At 37.4% G+C, this 23248-nt stretch overlaps 1 protein-coding gene and 1 long non-coding RNA gene across 7 annotated transcripts in view; one reads left to right on the top strand and one right to left on the bottom strand.

The window, feature by feature from the left end:
* The window catches only part of CDH13 (cadherin 13), a 431656-nt gene that overhangs the window by 5573 nt on the left and 402835 nt on the right, over positions 1-23248 (bottom strand). For 2 of the 3 annotated variants that reach the window (XM_010718092.3, XM_019619816.2), the window contains 3 exons: positions 13954-14187; positions 13219-13434; positions 7268-7324 (listed from right to left, as the gene is read on the bottom strand). In XM_010718092.3, coding sequence (XP_010716394.1) covers positions 7308-7324; positions 13219-13434; positions 13954-14187 — 467 coding nt within the window. In that variant the 3' untranslated portion in view covers positions 7268-7307. The remainder of the gene's footprint in view (positions 1-7267; positions 7325-13218; positions 13435-13953; positions 14188-23248) is intronic. The other variant, XM_010718093.3, reaches the window with a different exon arrangement.
* The window catches only part of LOC104913049, a 30028-nt gene continuing 6786 nt past the window's right edge, over positions 7-23248 (top strand). Inside the window, exons 1-7 of one of the 4 annotated variants that reach the window (XR_004161217.1) lie at positions 7-1083; positions 1475-1563; positions 3349-3524; positions 4768-4840; positions 5171-5271; positions 7233-7350; positions 21851-22009. This is a non-coding gene — a long non-coding RNA (uncharacterized LOC104913049). Of the gene's footprint in view, positions 1084-1474; positions 1564-3348; positions 3525-4767; positions 4841-5170; positions 5272-7151; positions 7351-21847; positions 22010-23248 lie in introns of those variants that run through there. The other 3 variants (XR_004161216.1, XR_795088.2, XR_002119387.1) reach the window with 3 other exon arrangements.

The following is a 23248-nucleotide window of genomic DNA, read 5'->3' as shown; positions in this document are numbered from 1 at the left end:
CTAAACGATGGGAAACGAGTGTGATTACTGCCATGCAGATCACAGAATCTTTTAACTTTTTGTCTTATTACCTCCCCCAGATTACTGATGGAGAACGTGCGCATTTATCAGCAATTCGGTATGAATAATCCAGGTTTAGGAACAATTAATTGTGAAGATGGAAATCTCCAGGAGAAAACCTCAGAATGTCGCCTGGAGCATTCTGAGACCTTTGTGGTGCATTCAGGAAGTTGTAGTGCAGAGGTCTGGTATAAATCTTGAGTCAGAACCTAATTCTCCCCACTTGGCACCTTGTTCACTTATGTTGGTGCAAGAGTGCAAGGAAAATATCACTGAGCTTCCTTTGCATATGCACACTGACTAGTAAAGAGCAGACAGACGTGTTCTTAAAAATAACAATCTATTTATGTGTTATGTGACTATAGCAGGGACTAAAAGAGCTCGCATATTTCATTAATGTTGCTACAGAATTGTAAATCTTACCTTTATTGTCTAACCTTTTAAATTATTTATTATTTTAAATGAAGGTAGCACAACTTGAATGATCCTTCCCATTTTAGATGGGCACCTTGATAATACAAAGGCAGTAAATAAGCATAGAAAACCAAAGATTAGGAACTAATCTAACAGTTGGAGCTAATGGGTTTCTTTCCTCCAATGTCATTTGGCAGCACGAGGACACTACTGAATTGCAAATATTCAGCTTTGCATTGGAAACACATACGGCTGATACTAGCAGAACACATTGCTAAAGTTCTCAGGAGCTCAGCTTAGAGCTTGCCCGGTATTGTTGCTGGTGTACTGGTTGTTCTGGCTTTGGCTGGGATGGAGTTAGAGCAGCTAGTACAGTGGCAGTCTTGGATCTGTGATCAAAACAGCACTGAAAACAAAACGATGTTATAATTGTTACAGAACTGTGCTTACATAGCATGAAGGCTTTTTCTGTTTCTCAGGCTGCCCTGCCACTGAGCATCTCCAGCACACAAGGCTGGGAGGAGCACAGCCAGGACAGCTGACCCCAGGGTATCCCTTACCCTCTGACATCATGTTCCTCAGTAAGAGCTGGGGGAAGGACACAAAGAGGTATACCATTTGCATTCCCAAGTTGTGTGTGATGAGCCCTGCTTTCCTGGAAATGGCTGAACAGCTGTCTGCTGATGGGTGAATGACTTTTACAAGTCAGATATGCACATCAGAACTGACACATACTCAGGAAATGCGAAATGTTTGTCTAGTAATTGTTGCATTTTACTCTTAAATGAAGAAGTACCTATAAATCTGTCACAGATGCAGGAAAAACAGTACCACAGTGGTCATTATGAGATGTCAGCTTGTAATCTTCGCTCATTTGCTTCTCTTTTTGGGGCAAATAAAGCTTAATATAATTATTGATAAGGCTGTGTTTTACCTTTTGTTTCTTCTTATTGTTTTGGCATTATCTGAATTGACTTAAACGTTAAATTCTTCCTCCTAGGGAGGAGCCTGTCCAGATCAGCTGTGCAGCAAGACAAACACCTGGAGAGCACACAACAGCCCGTCCTTCCTCATTTCTCTTAAACAAAGGTCAGTAAAGCAAATTAAGCAAACATAATAATCCACAGAGGGACTGATGGGTGGGAATCACGGAAGCGCGAAGTGCCACTGAGATTTCCAAATAAATGGAATAAATGGATAAAATCTGGAACTGTTTGACATGGGGATTTGTAGCACAAAGAAAATGTCTGGCCACAAAATTAGAACCCAGACTTCTGTATTGGAACTTCGTAAGCTTCATAAGTGCCAAAGTTTGAATGTGTCTGGATTAGGGATTGGCTGCTGCTAAATTCTCATAAACAGCTTTTTCTCCTGGGATAGCGGAGAGCCTAAGTTCAGGACTCTGATCACTGAAAAGTAGTATTTCTATGTTGCAGTGAAGTTTATCATCATTAAAGGGCTTTTGTTCAAGCCTGACTCAAAGGAAATAACACTAACTTTTGAATCAGCAAAGCTACTCTGAATCCCTGGAGGTCTCTCTGTAAGGACAGGCACTTGTATGTGATGAATGAACAGCAGCTGTAGCACTGAATTTCTGTATAGTCCACAGGCCAAAACTTCAGAGAAATTTGTCAGCAAGGAATTTATAAGTATCATGCACATTCAAGCAGCTAGTGACTGCTTCACCAACAGCTTGTAAATAAAGGGCAATGTATGTTGATTTATGAGCAGACCTCAAGAAAAGCGTGTATATTTTACATCATGTTGATAGATATAAAGAATGTTAGTACCTTATCACACATTTTGTCTTTCCTGAGTAAACTATATATTAAAACTAGTTCATTCAGCTATATGGTTTTCTTTTCCTGTACTAGTTAAAGGCTACCTTCTCTCTCTCCCACACATACACACAATATAAGCATCCTGTTGGTTCTCTCTGCTTGCTTCTCCAAACCCCATCCTGACTCTTTTCTGCCTTACATCTTGAAGCGCTCTAGTCCCTGCCTCAACCTTTCTCGTTCTTTTTGACCTGCTAGCTCTCTTGAAACATTGAATTACATGCCTGGAAATCTGATGCTTCCTTTGGCTCCCGTGACAACACCTTTTTCTCATCTTCCCACGACATCTTAAATCACCTCTTCTGCATGTCCTTCTGTCTTAATCCTTCCATCCCTGTTTTCCCCCATTTTGTCTTCACCTTTTCCGTGACACCGTCTGCATGTGTTCAGTGGTTACTTCAGTGCTGACAGTTCAGAGATCTTGCATTCTCTGCATTTTTTTCTTTGCTTAGACTAAAATGTTGACCTCTGGCTCCGAATACCCTTCCCATGTTTAGCTGACAGCTCTGCACAGCTAAAACAGAGCTCTTAAATCTTTCCCCTAAAACACTCCCCTTCTTGTTCTTCCTTTGATTGCTCTGGACAACACCACCATCCTGCCTTTTATTCAAGCTTAAAAACTGAGACAAACCAGAGAGCATTTTTGTCACAGGATTTCCTTAGGTCTGTGTATTTAGGTTATGTCTTTATCTAGAGAATTCTTTCTCACACATCATCCCAAAGGGCTGTCTCTAGCCATCCAAACAGCTAAAATCTATCTAGGCTCTGCCTGGTTAGCAAGTTTGCAAGATCTTTTCACAGCCCTTGACAAACGCAAGGTACTGTGCTTCGTATCCTGCCAGTCTTTAGCTGTACAGAGCATTTTCCTACTCTGTCACCGATGCCTCTGTTACTGTAACTCCTTCAAGGCTTCTTCCTGTTGGCATGCATGTTCATTGATCATCCCTGTGTGAAAAGTTTTTCTTATTCATACCAAGTGATACCAACTTTTGTTGACATGTTTTCAAAGGAAACATTTTCACACTTTTGTTCCTAGGCTTTCCTGTGTAGTAGGAGGAGCTCCTGCAAGCATCAGTGCTTTTCTCCTTAACATCTCCTTTGACTGATACATCAGCAAAGGGTGCCAAGCCTGCTATGAACTCAGCTCAGCACTTTCACCAGCCTTAACAGAACTTTTACTGAAACAATTAATTCTAAACGTGGTTTTGGAAGGTTAGTACATACATTTTGCTTTTGTATTTTTAAAGTAGCTTCAATATTCAGAAATAAGGGCTGTAAAATTTCTGTAGATACTCATCTTTGACAGGTCCAATAAGAATATTCAAGACCATCATTGTTCTTTCTACTGCACACAACGGTGGTACAGAATTGCTTGCAGCCAATACTGAAGTTAGACTGACTTTTAGTTTCTGTGGTTAATATCAGAGCTTATCAATTACAAACTTACTGCCTAAAGATGTTCTCATATAGTCATATCAGGTGTTATTGGACAAGCATTCTGGCCAGTATCTCCCTTAATACAAAAATCTACAGAAATCAGGATTGACCAAAGTGTTGTGCAGAAACCTCACTGACAAATACAAGCAGATTTACTGAAATAACATAACTACTCTAGTACAAATTCTCTGTAAATACGATCAAGTATCTGGTCCATATTTCAAATCACTTTATTTACCCAGCTGGATTGCCAGCATTCATCATTGTTTTCTGTATAGGAATGGTAGTTTTATAGCTTGCTTTTTTCTTTATTTTGCCAATGATGAGAAAGCAAATGAAAGTTCTAGAAATATATAAAGGCTGCCAAATTATTAATGTTAGTTCTTGATTCTCATATAGAAACAGCCAATCTAAGGGCTATAGGCTTCAACTGTTTACTCACAGACTTCAACATTATTTTCTTTTTTTTCCCTTATCTATTTTATACCACACATGATTTACAGCTTGTAGCTGGCAACAGCACATAAAAGATGCTGGTATTTAAGGAATACTATGAGCATAAAATGTGCAAATACTGTGTACGAGGAGCATGTTTGTTAATCTATGCTAACTAGCTGCTTTATAGACTTAATGCTCTGGTAAGCCCATACCTGGCAGGTTGGAGCTGTACACCAACGAACATTATGCTTAGTAATTATTTCATTAGTATCATATGTAAATAACATCAGTGTATCTGTAGTTGTTCTTAAGAGTAAGTACGTGTCATGCATTGTAGGTAGACAGAAATCACATTAGAAACAACAAATGATTTGCTGTGTACAGCTGTAGACACGAAAGCCAGAAAGATGACACATGCATCATGTTCTTATATTGCCAACAGCCAACCTGCTCTGCCTTAAGAGTACCTGGGGAATGCACAAGCAGCATAAAGCTAACATAACTATATAGAACTCATTTTCCCCAGAAATCACTCTCACTGAAGTCTCTAATGTGATTGTCCCCATTTTTAATCACACAGGTCTCTACCTATTCTACACCTGAGAGAGACATTCAGCTATGTTCCTTTTAGGATAAAACAGCCAAATAGTGAGGTAATGATGGAATCTTCAGTTATGTGCATGCTGTCTGAATTACTACTGTTATGGTTAACACGTCTCAGATAAAAAAAGCATTGCTCATTATCATGAATGAATGGTGTTTGTTGGCATTAAGATTTTAGCAAAGATTGTGCTTGCTTTGTTGGTTAACTAACAAAAAAAAACAACAAAATGGACATGTTGATGGAGTATTATAGTGCTTTAGGAATACAGGACTAAGTATGCAGTTTGGAGTAGGGAGATTCATGATGTAGATTCCTAAGATGGAAAAAAATACCCTTCTTACTCCTACTGAAGTCAATTGACGTAGATTGTGTTTGAAAGGTTAAAAGAGTTGAAGTTGGTGGCAGACTTCACAGGACTGAGATCTTGAATCATCTAGTCACGGGGTTTCGGATACTGAATTGCTTTGAAAATTGAAAGAGGTAAGTGTCTATAATATTGATTTCTTCAGTTACTGTAGCCACCTGTCTACTCCACAGTGGACTAATCTAAGATTTATCTCTTATAAGATATATCTCTTATGCTGATTTGTATGAAAAAAAAGACGATTAATCTGAAGGCTTTGAAAGATGTGTACCTCTTGAGTCCAGAGTTATCACTTCCTTCCACCTCTCCTATTACACAGACTATGCTTCTTAAATTGCAGTTTAAACCTTATAAAAGTTAAAAGCATTTTAAGTTTCATGGTGACCCTCTGTGAAGGAGTGAACTTTACTCAAGCTGTATTCATCCTTTAATTTTCATTTAACATAATGAAGAAAGTTAACACAGCTGGAGTCTGGAGTTCAACTCAGGCATGCTCCATTTCTTCAGATTTCTTTTAATTACCTTCTCATCAGAAATATAACATTAATCTTTGCTTAATTAGAAGTCTGCATTACATCATGGACTTTATCGAAACCTCAGTAATGTTAAAGGGGTAATGGAAAAATGGTAGAAGAGATCAGAACCATGTTTCTGATTAGGCAGTTAATCAACATTCAGGTACTTCTTTCCTGACGTTAGCATCTATGAAAGGGCATTAATTAGATACACAGTTATTAATATAGCTTTCATGTAGAACTTAGAAAAACAGAAATGGTTTTCATGTACATCACTGGTTGATTTGACATAGGTAAATTTCAACACCAGTAACAGCATGTGGTGCAAACACTGACGCTAAAAGTATATTATACTGTACATTTCTGTACAATAATGAAGTAGTTGCATTCACCTGTGGTCTCTTCAAGGTATGACTGTATGTTGATGGAAATGACAAATTCCAGTGGTCACTAGTTGTGACCTCCTGGAAATTGTCTTCTGAGAGAATGACGGGGATCTTCACGCCAAATCTCATTGAATTAGGAAGGCTGTAAGCACTGTCCTCAGACAGATAACGTACAATCTTACTTGAGCAATTAAGAATTCCATTTTTAATATTAGGTATGCTTGTGGCTAGAGCAAATTTGTGATCTCACTGAACAGTAATAAAATTATGTTTTTACAAAGTACATGAATTTATCCTGAAAACTTGCACTCGTAACGTCAAATGTAAGTGGGAATCCAATTATAAGAGGAGATGATTCCAAAATTCTTAATGATTGGAAAAACCACTGTATTATATATTATATATATATATAATATGCTGTGTTTGTGGAATGAGTATCTTGTAATTCTGTTCAAAGCTCCAGTAGGCACTCATTTATCAGTGTCAGTATTGAACTTCACTGCTAAAATCCTTGCGTGTGTCATGCAATTAGCCAAAATGGGCAAGGCTGGGGAGGAACATGCCAGTCCAAACTAATCAGCTTGCACAGGGGAAAAGGTTGCTCAGGCAGAAGTCATTTTCAAAGGGTATTTGTTTGACACCAGCAGTTGATATTTCCTGGAGTGTCTCACACACTAACTTGTAATAATACGATACTGGCAGATCTGAAACAGCACTGATTTTACACCAAAGCAGTCTTACTCTTATAACTTCTCACATGAGCTTTGCACACTGCTGAATCTCTGTTTCTGCTTCTCCTTGTCATGTACTCACGTTCACTAACTTTGCACTGGGTTGCCCTCATGACACACAAAATGTATGTGTACGTGTAGTACTAACATGCATTTATCTGAGAGAAAAGTTCATTAACTAAGAGGTTAGTTATGTTTGCTTTGAAGTTCTAGAAGCATGTATTATTCAGCGCAATACTATATTTATCTTAAAATTCCTATTTGGCATGGATTTCATGCATCTTATTGGGGGTGCTGGTAAAGTAAATTTTGTGATAAAGCAACTAAGATACTGTCAATGTGTTTTTTTTTTTTTTTTTTAAAGGTATGATTTTAGCTGGATGCTTTGCTTGAATAATGTCACCTTTGCTTGACCAAGAGCAAACAAACTTCCTTTCTTTGCCAGTTCACTGAAAACAAAAGAAGTAGAGAGGTGATTACCTGCAGTCTGGAAATACTTTTCTCTGATGCTCTAATCTGATCAATTTAGCTGAACAGCTGAAAATACACAGCAAGTGAAATGAGTAAGTACAGTTTTGAAATACTAATGTTGAACAAGTCTAATTTTTCATATGTATACTGAAATAAAATTGCATTAAAAAAACCATCTATGCAGCCTTTTAAGACAACGTGCAACTGTTTAGGCAGTCAGATCTCAACTTCCACAGCAGCACAGGTTAGTTTACTATCATTTTTTAATAAGTTGAACATGAACCTAGATAGTCCAGACACGTTCAGAGCTGCAGGTGTATCCTAATCCCAGCTTGAAATACTAAAAGAAACATCTAAAAGAAACTCTTATTAAGCAAGAATAATGAGTGGAAAATAGTATGCTTTGAAGTTGTGGAAGAGAAGGAATGAAAAGAAAACTGTCAAGTTTGGCTACACTGAAGTTTACCAGGCCTTGTATCAAAAATTTTGAAGAGGAATTTGCAAGCGTGGCAAGTGTGAACACTAACCAATGACATATAGATATTGTGTGTATGGATAAGACAGGGTTTTAAGATGAAGGTCTGAAATACTTCAGAGCAGGAGGAGGAGAAAGAGCAACACCATCTAACCCTTAGGCAACATTGTTTCTTCAGTGTCGCATACAGGTGAATAGCAAGCTGTCAGCATGCAGAGCATGTGAGGTGTTGGGATGTGATGAGGTAGGGAACTATCAAAGGAAACGGAGGGTAGTTAAAAGAAATAATAAAACAACAACAACAACAAAAAGTGTAGATGCTATTGTAGATAGAGAAAAATATTTGAAGTGGGCATCTGTTCAGTTCTAGTTTTTAGTCACAGTCCACTCCAGAACAGTATTTAGCTGATGTTTAAAAGCTCTTCTGAAAAGAAAGAAACTATTATATATCAATGGTTACTACTGAGAAAATGAAAACATAAAACATTCATTTGAATTCACGCCACTGAATGGTCTATCAGACTAACCTCTTTAAATGTTCATTTCATGTCTACAGAATGACCATCACGAACAGTATTACAGCTTTTAGTGAAGTAGCTGTATTTGCTGGTAATATTTTTCTGTTCTACATTCCAAATACACAGCTTCTAAGGCGTAGTAGTTTTTTTCCAAAGCTATACTTCTAGAACGTTTGGATGGTTTAAAATATGCATAAAACACCATTTCTCACCTAATTGACTCAGTAAAATTTAATCTCATTAAGTACATTTTAAATATGTTTACGTATAATTTGAAGGTATTCCTATTTGTCATATCTACATGAGTAGGTATATAAACATCCTCTCTCCAATTAAATATGTACATATGGACTTCTGTGCCATTTCAAGCCCCATTAATTTTAGGTGGGCTCCCAAAGCCCAATGCACAACAATACAGAGTACACCTGCAGGGAAATTAGAAGACTGGGCACAGATGTCTGAGTTACATGTGAGACTCCTATCAAGACAGACTACGCTCCCCTTAACCCTCAAGCCATCCTTCTCTTGCTCCATAGCCCTGGAACTCACTCAGTTGTCAGTATTTTTTTTAATTATTTGGGTAGGATTAATTAGCTACTACTTTATGTACCCATGTGATATATGCACTATGTGGAATGGGAATTTTTTTTGGGGGGAGGGGGAGTGGGAGGAAGGTTCTACGCTAAAAGAATTAACTGTACTACATGATTGTCTAAGACTCAGCCAAGTAACACACAGTATAGGCTGAAAAGTGAATCTGCAGGTAACCACAATAGGCTTGTAAATTGAAAGATCTTAAAAGTCTTTTCCACTTGAAACTTTCTGTGATTTGTTTTAGTCTCATGCCATTCAAGAATGCATTGCTTCAGTCTTGAATCACTTGATGTTCCTGCATAAAGTAACATAGGCTGTACAAGAGATACAGATGGTGCTTCTATTGCTTTGAAAAATGAACTAACTGAAAGAGAACACTGCAGTTCTAGCTATATGTTCAGACAAATTCAACTCTGCTAATACCATTTAAATGTTTGTAATGACTTAATACCAAACCTGACTTTCAAGGAAGAAAAACCAAACATTTTGTCTGTTGACACTATCGTTGCATTCTTCAAATCAGAAAAATACTATGAAAAATACTATGGTAAGGGAGGGTAGGCATTAAAAGAGGACAAGTTAATGCAATTAATACTAAGTTAGTTAAATTCAGGAGCATCTTTAAGGCATGTCTGCAATCACAGCGCTGACATCTGTGCAAGTCTCCTGTTTTTCAGCACACCTGAGGCCTTTCATCCTCAGTTTTGCAAATTAATTCCAGTGCAGAGACTTGCAGCTCATCTAATTTATTCATAGCAGTACTTCTCCCCCAGCCTCTTACCTTATTTTCTCTTCTGCCCATAGTAATGGAATATTTTGGTTATTATGTTCAAGTTAACTTGTACCTTTGTAGTTCACTGGTCAGATTACCAAAAGCAAAAACACCACTACACATTAAAAACAAACAACCAAACGACCACACCAACAACTGAGACATACAGCAGTAAAGAACAATATGGACAATCTCAGACCCAGCAGCAGACCTGCTCCATACCATACCTTCTTTTTCTCCAACTCATCCTCCTCAAGTAACTGATTTATGTAGTCCTTTTCTTTCACTAGGAAACACAGTGAACCCTATCTTTTCTTTTTCTTACTCTGAATTACTAAAATTCTAAATTGTATCTGAAACAAATTGGTTCTATCTTATGTGCAGCTGCAGCTAGGAAAAGCTGACAAAAGACAAGGTACTGTTACACTAAGCCTTGTTTGAAACATGGTGCCTGAGTAATGACAGGAGATTTAATATTCTTTCCAATATTTATTAGCATGAACTATTATTACTTTGGACAGCCCTGTATCTGCCAATATGTCTTGCCAGCTTCAGTTCAGCGACTCTCAGAAATATATGTTAATGTAAGTACACAATATACAGAGATGCCTTTTTTTTCCCCAGTGAACTCTGTAGCTGCCATCTTTTAATACCACCAAACATCCTATTGCTTTGTTCTGGAAGAACAACGTATACTGCCCCTATACTTCAGTATCCTGGATTTCCTATCTGGGCTGAGAAGAGCTCCTAAGCTTTTCTGGTTTGAAGTACATCTACCTTTCCAAGGGCTTCTGGGCACCTCTGTAGTCTGTATCTCATTATCCCTCAGCATACTGAACACCGTGGGCGGCTACAGAATAGGTGGTATTTTTTGCATGCATTACAGTTTTAATCAGACTCTTCTATGCTCAGTTACTTCAGAAATCTGCCACGCACGTCTTCTTCCATAACTTACAAAAGAAACACATATTCCACGTGCAGATAATAACTGTACCATTTAAATGATAATACCAATATGTTTTGTATAGGGAGGAGATTCATGCAGGGCACTTCCACCATGAAAAGCTCTTTCATGGGGCTATCTATCCCCACACCAGATGTCAAATACAAAAAGACATACTTTGGCATGAATAACAAAGTTCGTTTGACTGAAGGATTTACCTCCTAGGAACAAGAGCCTCATAAAAGATAAACACTGGGAGCAAACTGAGCCTCATAAGGGCTTTTGCAAAAATTAAACCCATAACTTACCGCTAGAAATGGGATATTTCATCTGTTCAATAAGCACTAAAGTTCTTTTTGTTTTTATGGCATCGTAATCTTTGATTACTCTGATAAATATTTGGACTAGACAAAACATTGTGATGGAACTAATCACAGTTATAAAAGAACTGTGTCTGAAAATGAATTTGAAATGCACTGATATCAGCACATTTTATACAAGTTCAAATACAGAACCACATTATTTAAACTGGCTCCTGGCACCATTCTTTCATGTCTCCATCTAGTCATCTATACCTGAGAAAAATAATTGCTATGCTTGCTGGCTTTGCACAAGCATGAAAAGATGACTGTACTAGACATGGAGTACTAACCTCTCTGTATAAATGGATGAACCCAAAACACTCAACTATGTAGTGCAAATTTTAGCAAACAAAGGGTTAGGTCTCTCTATGCTGAAACCTAGCTAGGGAATTAATGCTCTCATATGCATCATCAAAAACAACATACCAAACATCTTCTGTCTCAAGGAGATCCTTCCCTCCTTGTCCCTTCAACTCACCTGCCATGTCCCGTCCCTGTTTTGGTTTTGCTCAGGAAACAGACCAGTGCACAGCACTGAACAAACTGCTGGCAGATTATGTACAGAATCTTACTCCACTCTTGGATTAAAATTACAACTCTAAGGTTGTGAAAAGGCTCATTGCACTAGGAAACTATGCAGACACGTCAAGACAATTCAGCGCTACTTATTCTTCTACAGTAGGAGGGAGAATCCCTTTATCAGTCTGAGCACCGTGCACCATTCAGCTCATAGGGGCCAACATTCTGCCCACAGTTCAGCTGGAGAAGATCTGTAGTCAAAAAGAGCAGCTCAAGAAGCATTTTTACAAAACCTGGAACTGCTTTTTAATCGCTTAATATAACCGGGGGCTAGAAAACAGCAACATGAATGCTTTCAAAAGCAAAATGCCTTTCTCTACTTTATAGTCTGAGCAGATGCAATAAAGTAAATAAAGTTCAAGTACAAATCATGTCCAGAAATGTTAGCCCAGTGATGAAAGTCATGTTTAGTACAGCAACAGCAACATTTATGAAGAGGTAATGAGAATGTATTTGAAGCAGTGGGCTGCATCTTTATATCACTGATGCAATGCTGTCATGTACTGTCACATATTTCTAACATATTACTTCTAACAGCTGAAGTCTGCGTTTGTTTCAGTTGACTAAACCCAGAATAACTGAACCAAAGCCAGATGCCGCTGATTAGAACAAAGAATGGGAATTTTCACTTAGCATTTATATAGTCCTTTTCATCTTCAGAGAGCATCTCAAACATTAGCAAGTTCCTCTCACAATAACCTTCATGCTAACCTTCTGAGATAAAAGTAATATACTATAGGAAAAAAACACCTGAGAAGATATGTAATCAAGCATGCACAAAGCCTCAGATCTGTAAACTGTCTTGGCCTCTATCTCTGCCTAATGGTAGACTGTACTTCATCCAGAATATAAGGCCTTTCACCATGGCTTGGGAGTTAATTCACCATACAATGCATTTTACTAACATTATGTGATGGTAATAGTCCTTGAATAATAGATTTTCTACCATAGCTATAGGATAGAGCAATTCCTTTTCAGCAGTTAAGGATCCTGAAATAAACGCATTAAAAACTTGCTGAAAACTGTTACAAAGCAAGCCAGGGACACATCTAGGTTGGATGTTAGAATTCTGTAGTTTCAATTCCTACTCTTCAGTCATTTGGGGATTTCTTTTTTTAACTCCTAATTCAGATTAGGAATTTCATAAGACTTTTAGAAAGCTTTCTCTAAAGCAGCAGAAGCTTCCTTTATGCACCAGTTCTCTCTCTTCCTCAACACAGACTTGCTATTCTGGTTATCAGTTTAAGTGTCTCTAAGCCCAGAATCTTGAATAAGTTCCTTATGTTCGAATTGCTTGCGCACTTTACGGACAAATAGATTGAAGCAGACGGTACTCATTTTCATGGTGACCCAGAACAGTTATTGTTACAAGAACACCTTTTAATCTCCACTTTCTGCTTTTGAATTGAATTCAAGTGGGGAGAGATGAAAGAAAGCATCTCAGAAATCTGTTACTACAGCTGGTACTTCTTAGTTTATCATATGCTAGCTTTAATTCTCTTTGATTCTTCCTAGAATTATTGCTTCTATTTCTTAATTTGACAACCCGGCATTTATTGCTATTTTTCGACTGTGAAAAATCCCTCCCCTCCTACTTCTGTACAGCATCTTCCTCAGGGAAAAAATAAAGTTAACTTCTCTCTTGGTAAGGTTTCTTATAGTGCAAAAACAAGCAGATAAATAACATTCATTGCTTACACTTAAGGAAAAGACTTACAAAATAAACTGAAGAGTGAAAGAAGGATAAGAGTCATGCTGATATGAAGCGCATCACTCGCACTGCAGTCCATTCTGGATTTCTTGCAGGAACACACTTGTAATTTCAGTTCTGTGTTGTTAGTCAGAGGTGGTTTTCCAGAATCTGTCACTGAGATTGGGATGTTGTAATTGGCCTTTTTCAGGTTTTGAAGCAGGACAACCTGGGCATGAGTATCTGCAAAGGATAAGGAGGTGAGAAATAGCCAAATAGTGGTCATTTGGATAAGAAGCAGCATTTGTAAACAATATCAGACATGCCACAGTTACTCATGGAAATTAAGAGGAAAATGAGTACTCAAAGGTTAGAGAATTGAATTGCATGGGAAGTAAGAGAACAGGCAGTACAGAAATTCTTTCAGTGGTTTAGAACTCACTGCAAATATATTCCAAGCCCCATCAAAAGAAGGACTTTCAAGAGTCCCTTTTGTTTAAATATGTTATTTGGTCTGCAGATTATTGGCAGAAATTACTGTAGAAACAAATACACTAATGAAATGCTAAGGCATGTCATGCCCAAAGCAACATAAGAGGGAAGAATTTATCTATTTGCCAAAGGAAAAATCCCTTCTTGGAAGGAAACACAGGTGAAGCTGTTTAATTGCTTCCCCAGTTTGACTGAAAAAAGCAGTGAAGGCAAGTGAGTGTGCAGAGGCAGAAGGAATAAATGCATGAAAAATGAAAGTAAAGGACTTACTGTTAAGCTTCGTGATTCTCCACAATTTTTCTGGGCCAGATTGCTTACTCAGTTCAAATTTAAACGGGTCTGTGTTGGGATGGAGGTCTTTGTCTGATGCTCCTAGTACCACTACTCTGAGATCTTTAGCGTCATCGCAGACTTTTGCCAGTGTTGGGTAAAGGGATGGGACATTGTCATTGACGTCCTCCAAGGTGATGTGTAAAGTTCCTGTACCTGTAGCAGGAGGGTTACCTACGTGAAGAACAAACAAGAGTTTATTAAATCATCCTTCCATAAACATTTATCATATTTGTACCTGCACAGATGCTGAGGAAAATAATTTTTATACATCTTTCTTCTGTCACATGAGAATTATTGCTTTTAAAATTGAAGAGTTAATGTTATAAATTGTTGCTATATTTTCCAAATGCAGTCTGTTTGTTTCTCCACAGTATGGACAATTATTCTAAGAAGAGTATTTTGAAGTCAGAATGAGATTAGGACACGAGTAGATATCTGGAACAATCTGTTCATAAATGCATACTGAGAGAATCATAGTGGGAAATATCTCCTGCTTAGTGTGGTATTAAAAGAACTAAAGACGAGACAAAGGGGAAGTCAATTTGTATAGTGGGACTCATAAGTAGAACAGGAGCAGATTGTTCCTCAGCAACCCTTACCTAGGCCCCCATGTAGTTACGTTAGCAAAGTGGAACCTATCAGCACGCAACTCCAGAAAAAGTTATTTTTTTGTTTACCCTGAGCCACCCTGTGTTAGCGGTGGAGTTTCAAGCTTTCTCAAATTATCTGCCAGCCTGTCTCAGCCGTGACCTGTAGGAACTAGCTTCAGAGGTGAGGCTGCTCTTTACCCACCACGATACACTACAAGCATTTGTGCTGAGGCTGTGACTGGCAGTGGCACTGCTGTGGCACTGGCAGTGTTTGCAAAAGGGACAGCTGCCCACTGGCAGCCAAACTGATGCTAGCACCTTATTTCAGAGAGGTCAGAGAGGATCTGACAAGTACTAATAGCTTTCAGTCACTACAGGTGTGTGCCATAGCTGAGCCAGTAACCGACTGCTTCCACTCTAAAGCTCAGTATCTTATTACAGATCCCCTTACAGATCATTTTGAGAGATCTCGTTTTTTTCTAAATGCACATTTCTTCCTGTATTGTTTACCATATCTAATAATTTCCCATTTGAAACGCTGCACTTACTGAAGGGTCATTCTGTGATGCTCATTTTACTAGCTTAGAACACACCACCTATGATCTCTGCACTTCCCACAGCTGTAAACCCTCAGCAGGTAGAAAGAATTGAACAGGTTAACCTGTAAAGCACCAGTGCAGTGTATCATGGTAGTTTGACGTTTAGCACTTCCATGTGCAGCCCAATGAACTACAGAATTACTCCTGCACCGAGATTGCATCCTAAGAGAGAAGTAAATACCTTGTGGTCTGGATCTGATAAACTGCTAACTGTAGCAGTATGCAATTAGTCCTTTCAATAACAAATGATACTAATGGTGACACTTCATCTGTTTCATGCACACATAAATGCATAACAAAGGCAGAATTTTCATAGTTCTTTAGCTTTCCCCCTCACTCATCTCTCACTTTGTCATCGGAAGGGTTAGGGTTGAGTTCTTTTTAATGAAAAAGAAATTATTTTTCACTTTTTATTGGACTAATTGAATTTGCAGAAAGGCTCCAATACATTTTTTGTTCTTGATATATTATTAAGTAAAGTCATACAGCAGAATGGATGAAAAGACATTCGAGTATTTGAAATATGATCATAAAAGCCAGCCTTTCATGCGCTTAATTAAACTGCTGTCTTTAATTTTGAATGCATTATTTCCACACTGGACTGATAATGTCGTATGCACTGTCCTTCTTATCTTTCTCTGAAGTCGGTAATATTAAAATCCGCCTTTTGAAATTAAGAAGCCAACAGCATTATGAATGTACTGTTATTTTGTCAAATGCAGATATGACTGCATTTTCTCTGCCACATTAATGTTACCCTATCTTCATATGGCTCACGGGCCAGTCAACTATTCTGCACAAATAGGGAGGAAGGAAATTGCTTCTGTCCATTTCAATGACTTATTCTCTGGCTGTTTTATTTCTAATGATTTAAACAAAAATCTTTTGGTGATTTATGAAGACTTCCAAAAGAAAAATAAGCAAATGTCAAGGTCGTAAGCTGACGCTTGTTAACACACGTCATAAAAAATGCAACAAAAAAAATGAATCAAGGAAATACGGTCACAATATATCCACTGGGAATATATGACTTTTATAAATGTGACAGTGTTATTCTTTTGAAATGAGAAACACTCAAAAATCCCATGATCTCTAGACAGCTCTAGTTTTGAAATGAAAGATTTCTTCAGCATATTTCAATCCTGAAATAGAACTAATTCTCACTAAAACTTTGCAGCTGAAAGGAGAATTAATGGGTAAACCAGGACACAAAGGGCTCAGTCCAGTAACCCTTGGGAATATCTTTTCAGAAGAGCTTGGTTCCCATTTTGTTACGGAACTGGTCATTCCTGATGAAAATGAATACTTGGAACTTTTAGGTACTTAAGAGTCATTTGGAACAGAGAAAACTTCAACCTCCTGCTATGCATTCTGCAAGTAGAATAGCTGTGGATATGCTACGGCATACGTATGAATGAAATGTCATCACATTACTCATTACTCACATGTAAAAGCTGCTAAAACGGACTGAAGGATAGCTAATTTCACAATGGAAGAAAATCAGCGCTCGCTATTGAATCCTGATTTTAATAATCTACGTCAAAAACATGAGATCTTTAATGAGTAATCTTGAGATGGTAATGTAAGAGCTCCCAAGTTTGTTAAGGTCTGTGGGACTAAAAATGTGATGGCCAACACTAAAAACGTACAGATTCATCTTAGATTGTGATGCAATTGGAAATCTATGTTATACTTATTTGAATTGCACCAGGATTGTTAATTTCTTCATCTCCTAGCATTAGACCACACAAAAATCTGATAGCAGTCCTCGTTAGGCAATAGGTAGTGATGCTGTAAGATGCAACAAGGAAAAAATAGACTACCACAAAAGTAGTTCTATTTCAAGTTAGAGACCAGTGTAGGATATGATGGCATCTATTGTCTGTGACTTAGAATCTGTAAGGCAAAAGACTGTTACCAGAAGATGTTGATGTTAAACTGGATTTCAGTACTGTCAGCGTAAATGGCCATGTTGCTAACTTCATTAAAAAAAAAAATAGTGTCAAAAGAAATGGTACACTTCTGTAATTCTACATACTTGTATCATCATGAAGAGCTGCACAGAATCACATTAGAATTATTAGTAATGTCTTATACTATAAGCACTCTGAAGAAAAACCTGGCCAAGAAATTTGAAAACTGAAACAGTTTTGCTCCAGAAAGTTCCCACAGGAACAGTGATGGCATTTAGACATCTAACTACTCAAATAAGACTGCAAATCAGGCAGTCAGATTGTTAAAAGATACCAATTATGGACAATGATGACCATGGATTAAGATGACATTTCTCTTAAGTATCAAGACTTGCATAAAATGGCACGTCTAACAAGCAATTGTGGTTGAATGGCTGATGATTCATTTAATCTCAGCATAACATTTTTATGGACATACAGAGCCATTTCATGTTCCCCTTTTTAGTTTCTAAACAGAAATGTGATGCTGTGTACAGATTTCTAATACTGCTAAGCTGTGTTTTGTGAAATTAAAACTGATATTCATACTGATTGGAAACTGAATTAAGAAGTTCTTTATCAGTGTACCTTTCAATACCAACTACTTTCATATAATTGAAGTGGGAGCAGAAACACAGAGTTGGCTAACACCACACAAAGGTGAGACTTTCCTACTGTGCTAGACATACCTGAAACCAAAAACCACCAAAAGTGAAAGTTGAGGACTTCATTTTGGGGCTATCTGAAGGAAAAGTCAGGAAGAGACTGCAGGTTGCCTGCAGAGCATCCTGTTTTATGGCACTGTGTAAACGCTTGTGTTTCTACCATGTCTTCCTACAGTTAGTATCATAAAAGATTGCAGACTGCATCGATAAAGTCCACAGTCATGTTTAATTGTCTCACCACTTTGTGGAGACAGACCCGTGGAACATTCAAATAGTCAAGATGCTAATAACTACAAAGCATCAAATCACTGATGTGAAAGCTGGCTTTATGTGATGACAACTCAAAATGGTGACTTTCCTTGGACTGCTTTGACTTCGTACAGTTGTTTCACTTGATGCTAAGGGAAGTTTGGGGAATTTACCACTTGCTGCCTCAGCATCCAGGCCACATCAGTCTGCTAGTGCTGGACATGCAGTAGATAAACGCGGTCATGCATCTGCACTAAGTTGCCAGCCTGTACTCCCAGAAACAAGTGAGAAATATTGCTCTAAATTGGCTCATTATTTTCAAGATGGAAAGTGCTGTTTACATGCATCAGAAAGAAGAAAAAAAAGTCACGAAGACTTAGTCTTTTTCTTGCAGCTTTCCTTTTCCAATTTTCAAATACCAAGAAATATAGATTATATTACCCTAACTGCATTTTACAAACACTCAAAACATATTTAGGATTTAGAGAATGAACATTTTTTGACATTTGAGATTGCAGTGAGTTTAGATTATCCTTGAAAGTGAAAAATGGATATTCCTTAAACGTTCTTGAGCACATATCCAGGTAAAACAACTACTTGAACACTGCTAGGATAATCTTTAGACAACAATCCTCCAAAATATTTAAACCAGCATTTCCCATCCTGCCTTGAGCCTTCTGAGTTCTGTGGTGGTGTTTTGTTCTATTTTTTTAAAATCCCTCTTTGGCATACACACACATATATGTAGTTCTGTTTTTTTTTTTTTTAATTTGTAGATTTAAAGGGTTTTATAAGCTAAAAAAAATGGAGAATAATATTTTTCAGCTAATTGGAATTCATTTAATTTAGGAAAACCTTTCTCATTTAACTTCTTTTTCTGTTTTGACACCAAACTTGACTGATCTAAACTAGAACAAGTTACACAAGGAAGAAGGAAGTATTCTCAAACACACACAAAAAAACTTTTCCATGTGTAATGTGAAAATTAGCTTTGACTAAATTAGATGAAAATCAATTGACTTGTAAATAGTATGATTTGTTTAGTGGCACAGCTAAGGAACAAAGGACTGGTAATTGACTAACAAGAAAAACCCCAGACACAAACCTGAAAACATTAAGGTATGCGACTGCATGTATTCACTTAAGTTTAGGCTGAAGTTCACCCAATGGCACGACAAGTTAAACATGTGAAGTATGCTGTACTTAGAACACTGATGTTTTCTATCTTGGTCATTACCACAAAGGAATATTTATGCGTAAATGCTTTTGCAGTACAATTTGCAATTACAAACATTTAGGAAAAAGAATGAATTTAATTATTACACTTAAAAAAAAAAAAATTACGTTTCCAAAGAAAATTCAACCAATTTAAAGAATCCATCAACTACACAGATGTAAGCCACAGTACTGCTAGAAGCTAGAACAGCTTTTAGAAGGAACGTAGTATGAACTGTCACTTTTCACATGCTCATTATGAATGGTAGAAAGAGTTCTGCACTCAATTCTTCTTATTAAATTAAGCACCCAGCACCATCAAATTAATACATGTTATCTATGTCCTTCTATGTCATGATGCAAAAATTACAAGGCCATTTAATTCCTCAAGCAAGCAGTTTGTCCTCTGCCAGACATGTAGGGTATCACTGCCATATAGACTTCTTTCTCAGACTGACAGAATGGAAACTCATTTGCTCTCAATTTTACTAGAATGTTTATGGTCTAGCATTTAGAAGTGGTTTTTAATCCTCTTGCACTACCATTTATGTAACCCACAAAGCTCCATCCCAACTTCTTTTACCTGCTGAGACTTTTCTGTGGGCTAACAGTTGCAGAGATACAAAATGAGAAGGTGGAATGAATTGTTTGATCAGTTACAGTAAGGACAATTTTTCTTCATGTTTGAGCCTAAAAAAAGCCTTTGAGAATCGGAGTTCTCTAATTTCTGGCACAATTACATTTCCTCTGCCCCATCATGAATAAAACACTTTAAACTTTTGTAAACCACATCTGGATCATAATCATATGAAGGTTAATTTGAACATTTGCAATGGCATCTACAGAATTCCCTTCATTTTACTCCTATGTAACTAACTGTAAAATGTCAAACTGCCTAAGATCTCCCCTTGGATGTGGATTTATTTTTTACTAATTTCTCTACTTTCGGCTTCACATTTGCCTAAAGGAGAAGCTGTTTCCTTCTATTTAATAGAGCAAGACAGGAGGAGAACAAAGAACGAAAGAAGCGTTTCAGAAATTCCCAAAGCCAGGCTGTGCAGGACGGAGTCAGGCTGTGTTTTAGGCTCTCTTTAAGTGATCACACTTCAAATACAGATTGTGAGAAACAACGCTTTGTGCCCTCTAATGATACTGCCATGAAAATCTAAACTGAAATTTTCGAGTCTGCTCTCTCCTGTTTCTTTTCTACCTCCATACACTGTTCTTCTCATCAGACAGTGTGTGCATATGAGGAGATTTGGCAGCAGGTACTCACACTGCAGGCATAAATCCCATTCAGACAGCCCTGTTCCATTATGTTTTGTGCTCCAGCTGAACTCCATTAACGGTTCAAGAAAAGTAAATGGAACCAATAGAGTGGGAAAATATCAGGATTTGGGTGTAATGCTCAGAGTCTGACATACTTGAAATCTGGCCTTATAAATGCCACATACTGACATTTTCTACAGAAGAGGTCCCAAATTTCCCATGAAGTTGAAATTTCCTGTTTTAAAAATATGCATTGACATATCGATATTTTATACGTTCTGGGAAAAAAAAAAGTTTCCAAAAGTTGCAGTGCTTCATTCATTCACTCAGATAAAATATGCAGATCCTATTTTTGAGTAATTACATTTCAAAAGAGCACAGCTCTTTCAGCATATCAAATTGCTACTGACATACGCCATCCGTCTTAAATACTGTTTTCAGCATTCTAATTTCTTTTCCTAATCATGAGTCCGTGATGACAAATTAAAACAATATTTTGCGTGCAATGCATATTTTGCTGAAATTTAAAATGGCAAGAAAAGGATAAGTATTCCGTTTATTTTCTCTTCTCAATTAATACAGCAATTAAGATAAGGAGTATAAAACTGGCTTAATTGGGTTGCTATGGCAACTAATTGCCTGATTTCTTCAAAAATAGCATGTTTTAGGCGGAATCAATCTGTGGTAATTTAATTATGTACATCATGAAGCAAGACGACAGGTTAGGTACATGTAAGGAAAAATTCTATTTGCAAATGGTGACACATCTCTTTGTCACTCAATTATTTTCTAGCTGTTGTCTGTTTCTGTTCATTATACATGGTACAGAATGACAGTTTTTCCTTCTAATGATTAGGAGTATCAAGAACTGCACAATGAATGCTTGAGAGTATTTCAGCTGGTCCTTGGAAACGAGGAAAAAAAGTGAAAATTAGATCCTGACTCACCTCCTTCTCATTTTCCTTTCAATGAGCAACAGGGAAATTGAAGCAGTGCAACTCAGCTACCTAATTTATACATAAATAACATCCTTGCACTGGCCAGCGCAACTTGTGGATGGTGATGTCACAAGGAGAGCAAAACACTTTCGGAAAAGAAAAAGGTGGTTTTCCCTCGGGGACTATTGCTGTAAGAAATGGTGCGTGCTGAGATTAAAGTTGTATCAGTTTCAATTGTGAACTCTGAACTGAGTATCTTTAACATACAGAACAGATAACACAATTTTTAATGACATTTACCCTCTTCTATGTTTAATGTAGCATAAGAACTTTTATTCCCAATTTTTGTCTCAGTAGATCCCTGGTGATGAGAACAGCAGGGGAGAAGCTGGCTCACTGGCAGGACACCAGAGTTTGTGTCTCAGTGGGGAAGCACTGCTGCCTGGCTTTGTGCAGGCTGTACCCTGCCACGACGTCATGGGAAACTGGAGTTGCTATCAGTATTTAAATGAGCCAGTAAGATTACATATTGGCATTTCCACATTTCTCACCAGGAGCCATCCAACCTGACCAGCACAGCTGGTTTTCCATATATCATGCAAACAAAAGTAACCAAAGTTTTTCTTCTAAAGACCTGGAGAATTTATATAATTGGAACATTAACTGGGGCATACAATTCCTCTGCAGGAATACTGTTCATTGACTTCAGAGAAAACTGTTTGGATCTATATTACTATTTCTTTTTCTCTCTTAAAAATAAAAGGGATAAACATTACTTTATAGCTTTTTTAACGTTACGTGTTTTCCAGACAATTTTAAATTTTAATCTTATCCTTTTCCCCCCTCCGCTCTAAATTGTGACTCAGACTCTCAGAATACAATTGAAAAAAGACGATTCCAAGAGAGTTTTTAGCATGACAGCCTTTATGAGAAAAACATACGGGCATTATGCTTTATGAGAGACATCTCAAATGCTCCAGAGTGTAATGGGATTTGTACAACATAGTTACACAGCAAATCACCTGGAAGGTCTGATCCAAGCAGGTATCTCAAACTCAAGTGATTTATTGCCTATGTGTGTGTGGTTTATACATACACTCCCAATAATTGTACCTTACGCTTACGATATTGCATTGTTTTTAGTGATTAGAATGATTAATAAAGGAAATACAATGGTCACCATTATTGGCACTTAATCCTGATAACCCCGATAAGATTGAATGAAACCAAGTTTGCATAAAGCTGACTTTGTCCTGGTATGAGCTCATTCTCAGATTAAACACAGTTCATGACACTTCAGTGTGTTAACTCTGCTTCATGATATTTCCTACCATTATTTAATTTCTTCTTTAATAGACCAGAGACTCTGTGTCCACACAAGTCTTTAATAAAGAGTTTTCAAATTCTAATGACACTACCTTGACCTTTACTGAAATCAAAAGTACAGAGCAAATTAGGATATTCATTCCAAAAAGTTCTTTTTACCGTGAAATTTCCCTCAATAAAAGGTCAAACTTTATTATCTATGAAATTAATACTGTGTCCATCAAATGTGCTCTTATGCATTGTTTAAATTATGTTTGGGAATGTATAGGAACTACGTAGAGCAGATCTAATACAGTTCATACTTAGCTAAATTTCTCTTCAGTTCATTGCATAACAGTATCAAGTTCAAAAAGAATATAATAAATAACTGTAGTATTTTCTGCACTTGAATGACTACATTTTCTAATAATTCTCTCACGTTTACTGTCT

This window comes from Meleagris gallopavo, chromosome 13 (assembly GCF_000146605.3).
Source record: "Meleagris gallopavo isolate NT-WF06-2002-E0010 breed Aviagen turkey brand Nicholas breeding stock chromosome 13, Turkey_5.1, whole genome shotgun sequence".
Lineage (NCBI taxonomy): Eukaryota > Metazoa > Chordata > Aves > Galliformes > Phasianidae > Meleagris > Meleagris gallopavo.
Note: the sequence above shows the minus strand (reverse complement) of the source record. Positions and strands in the feature narration are given on the sequence as shown.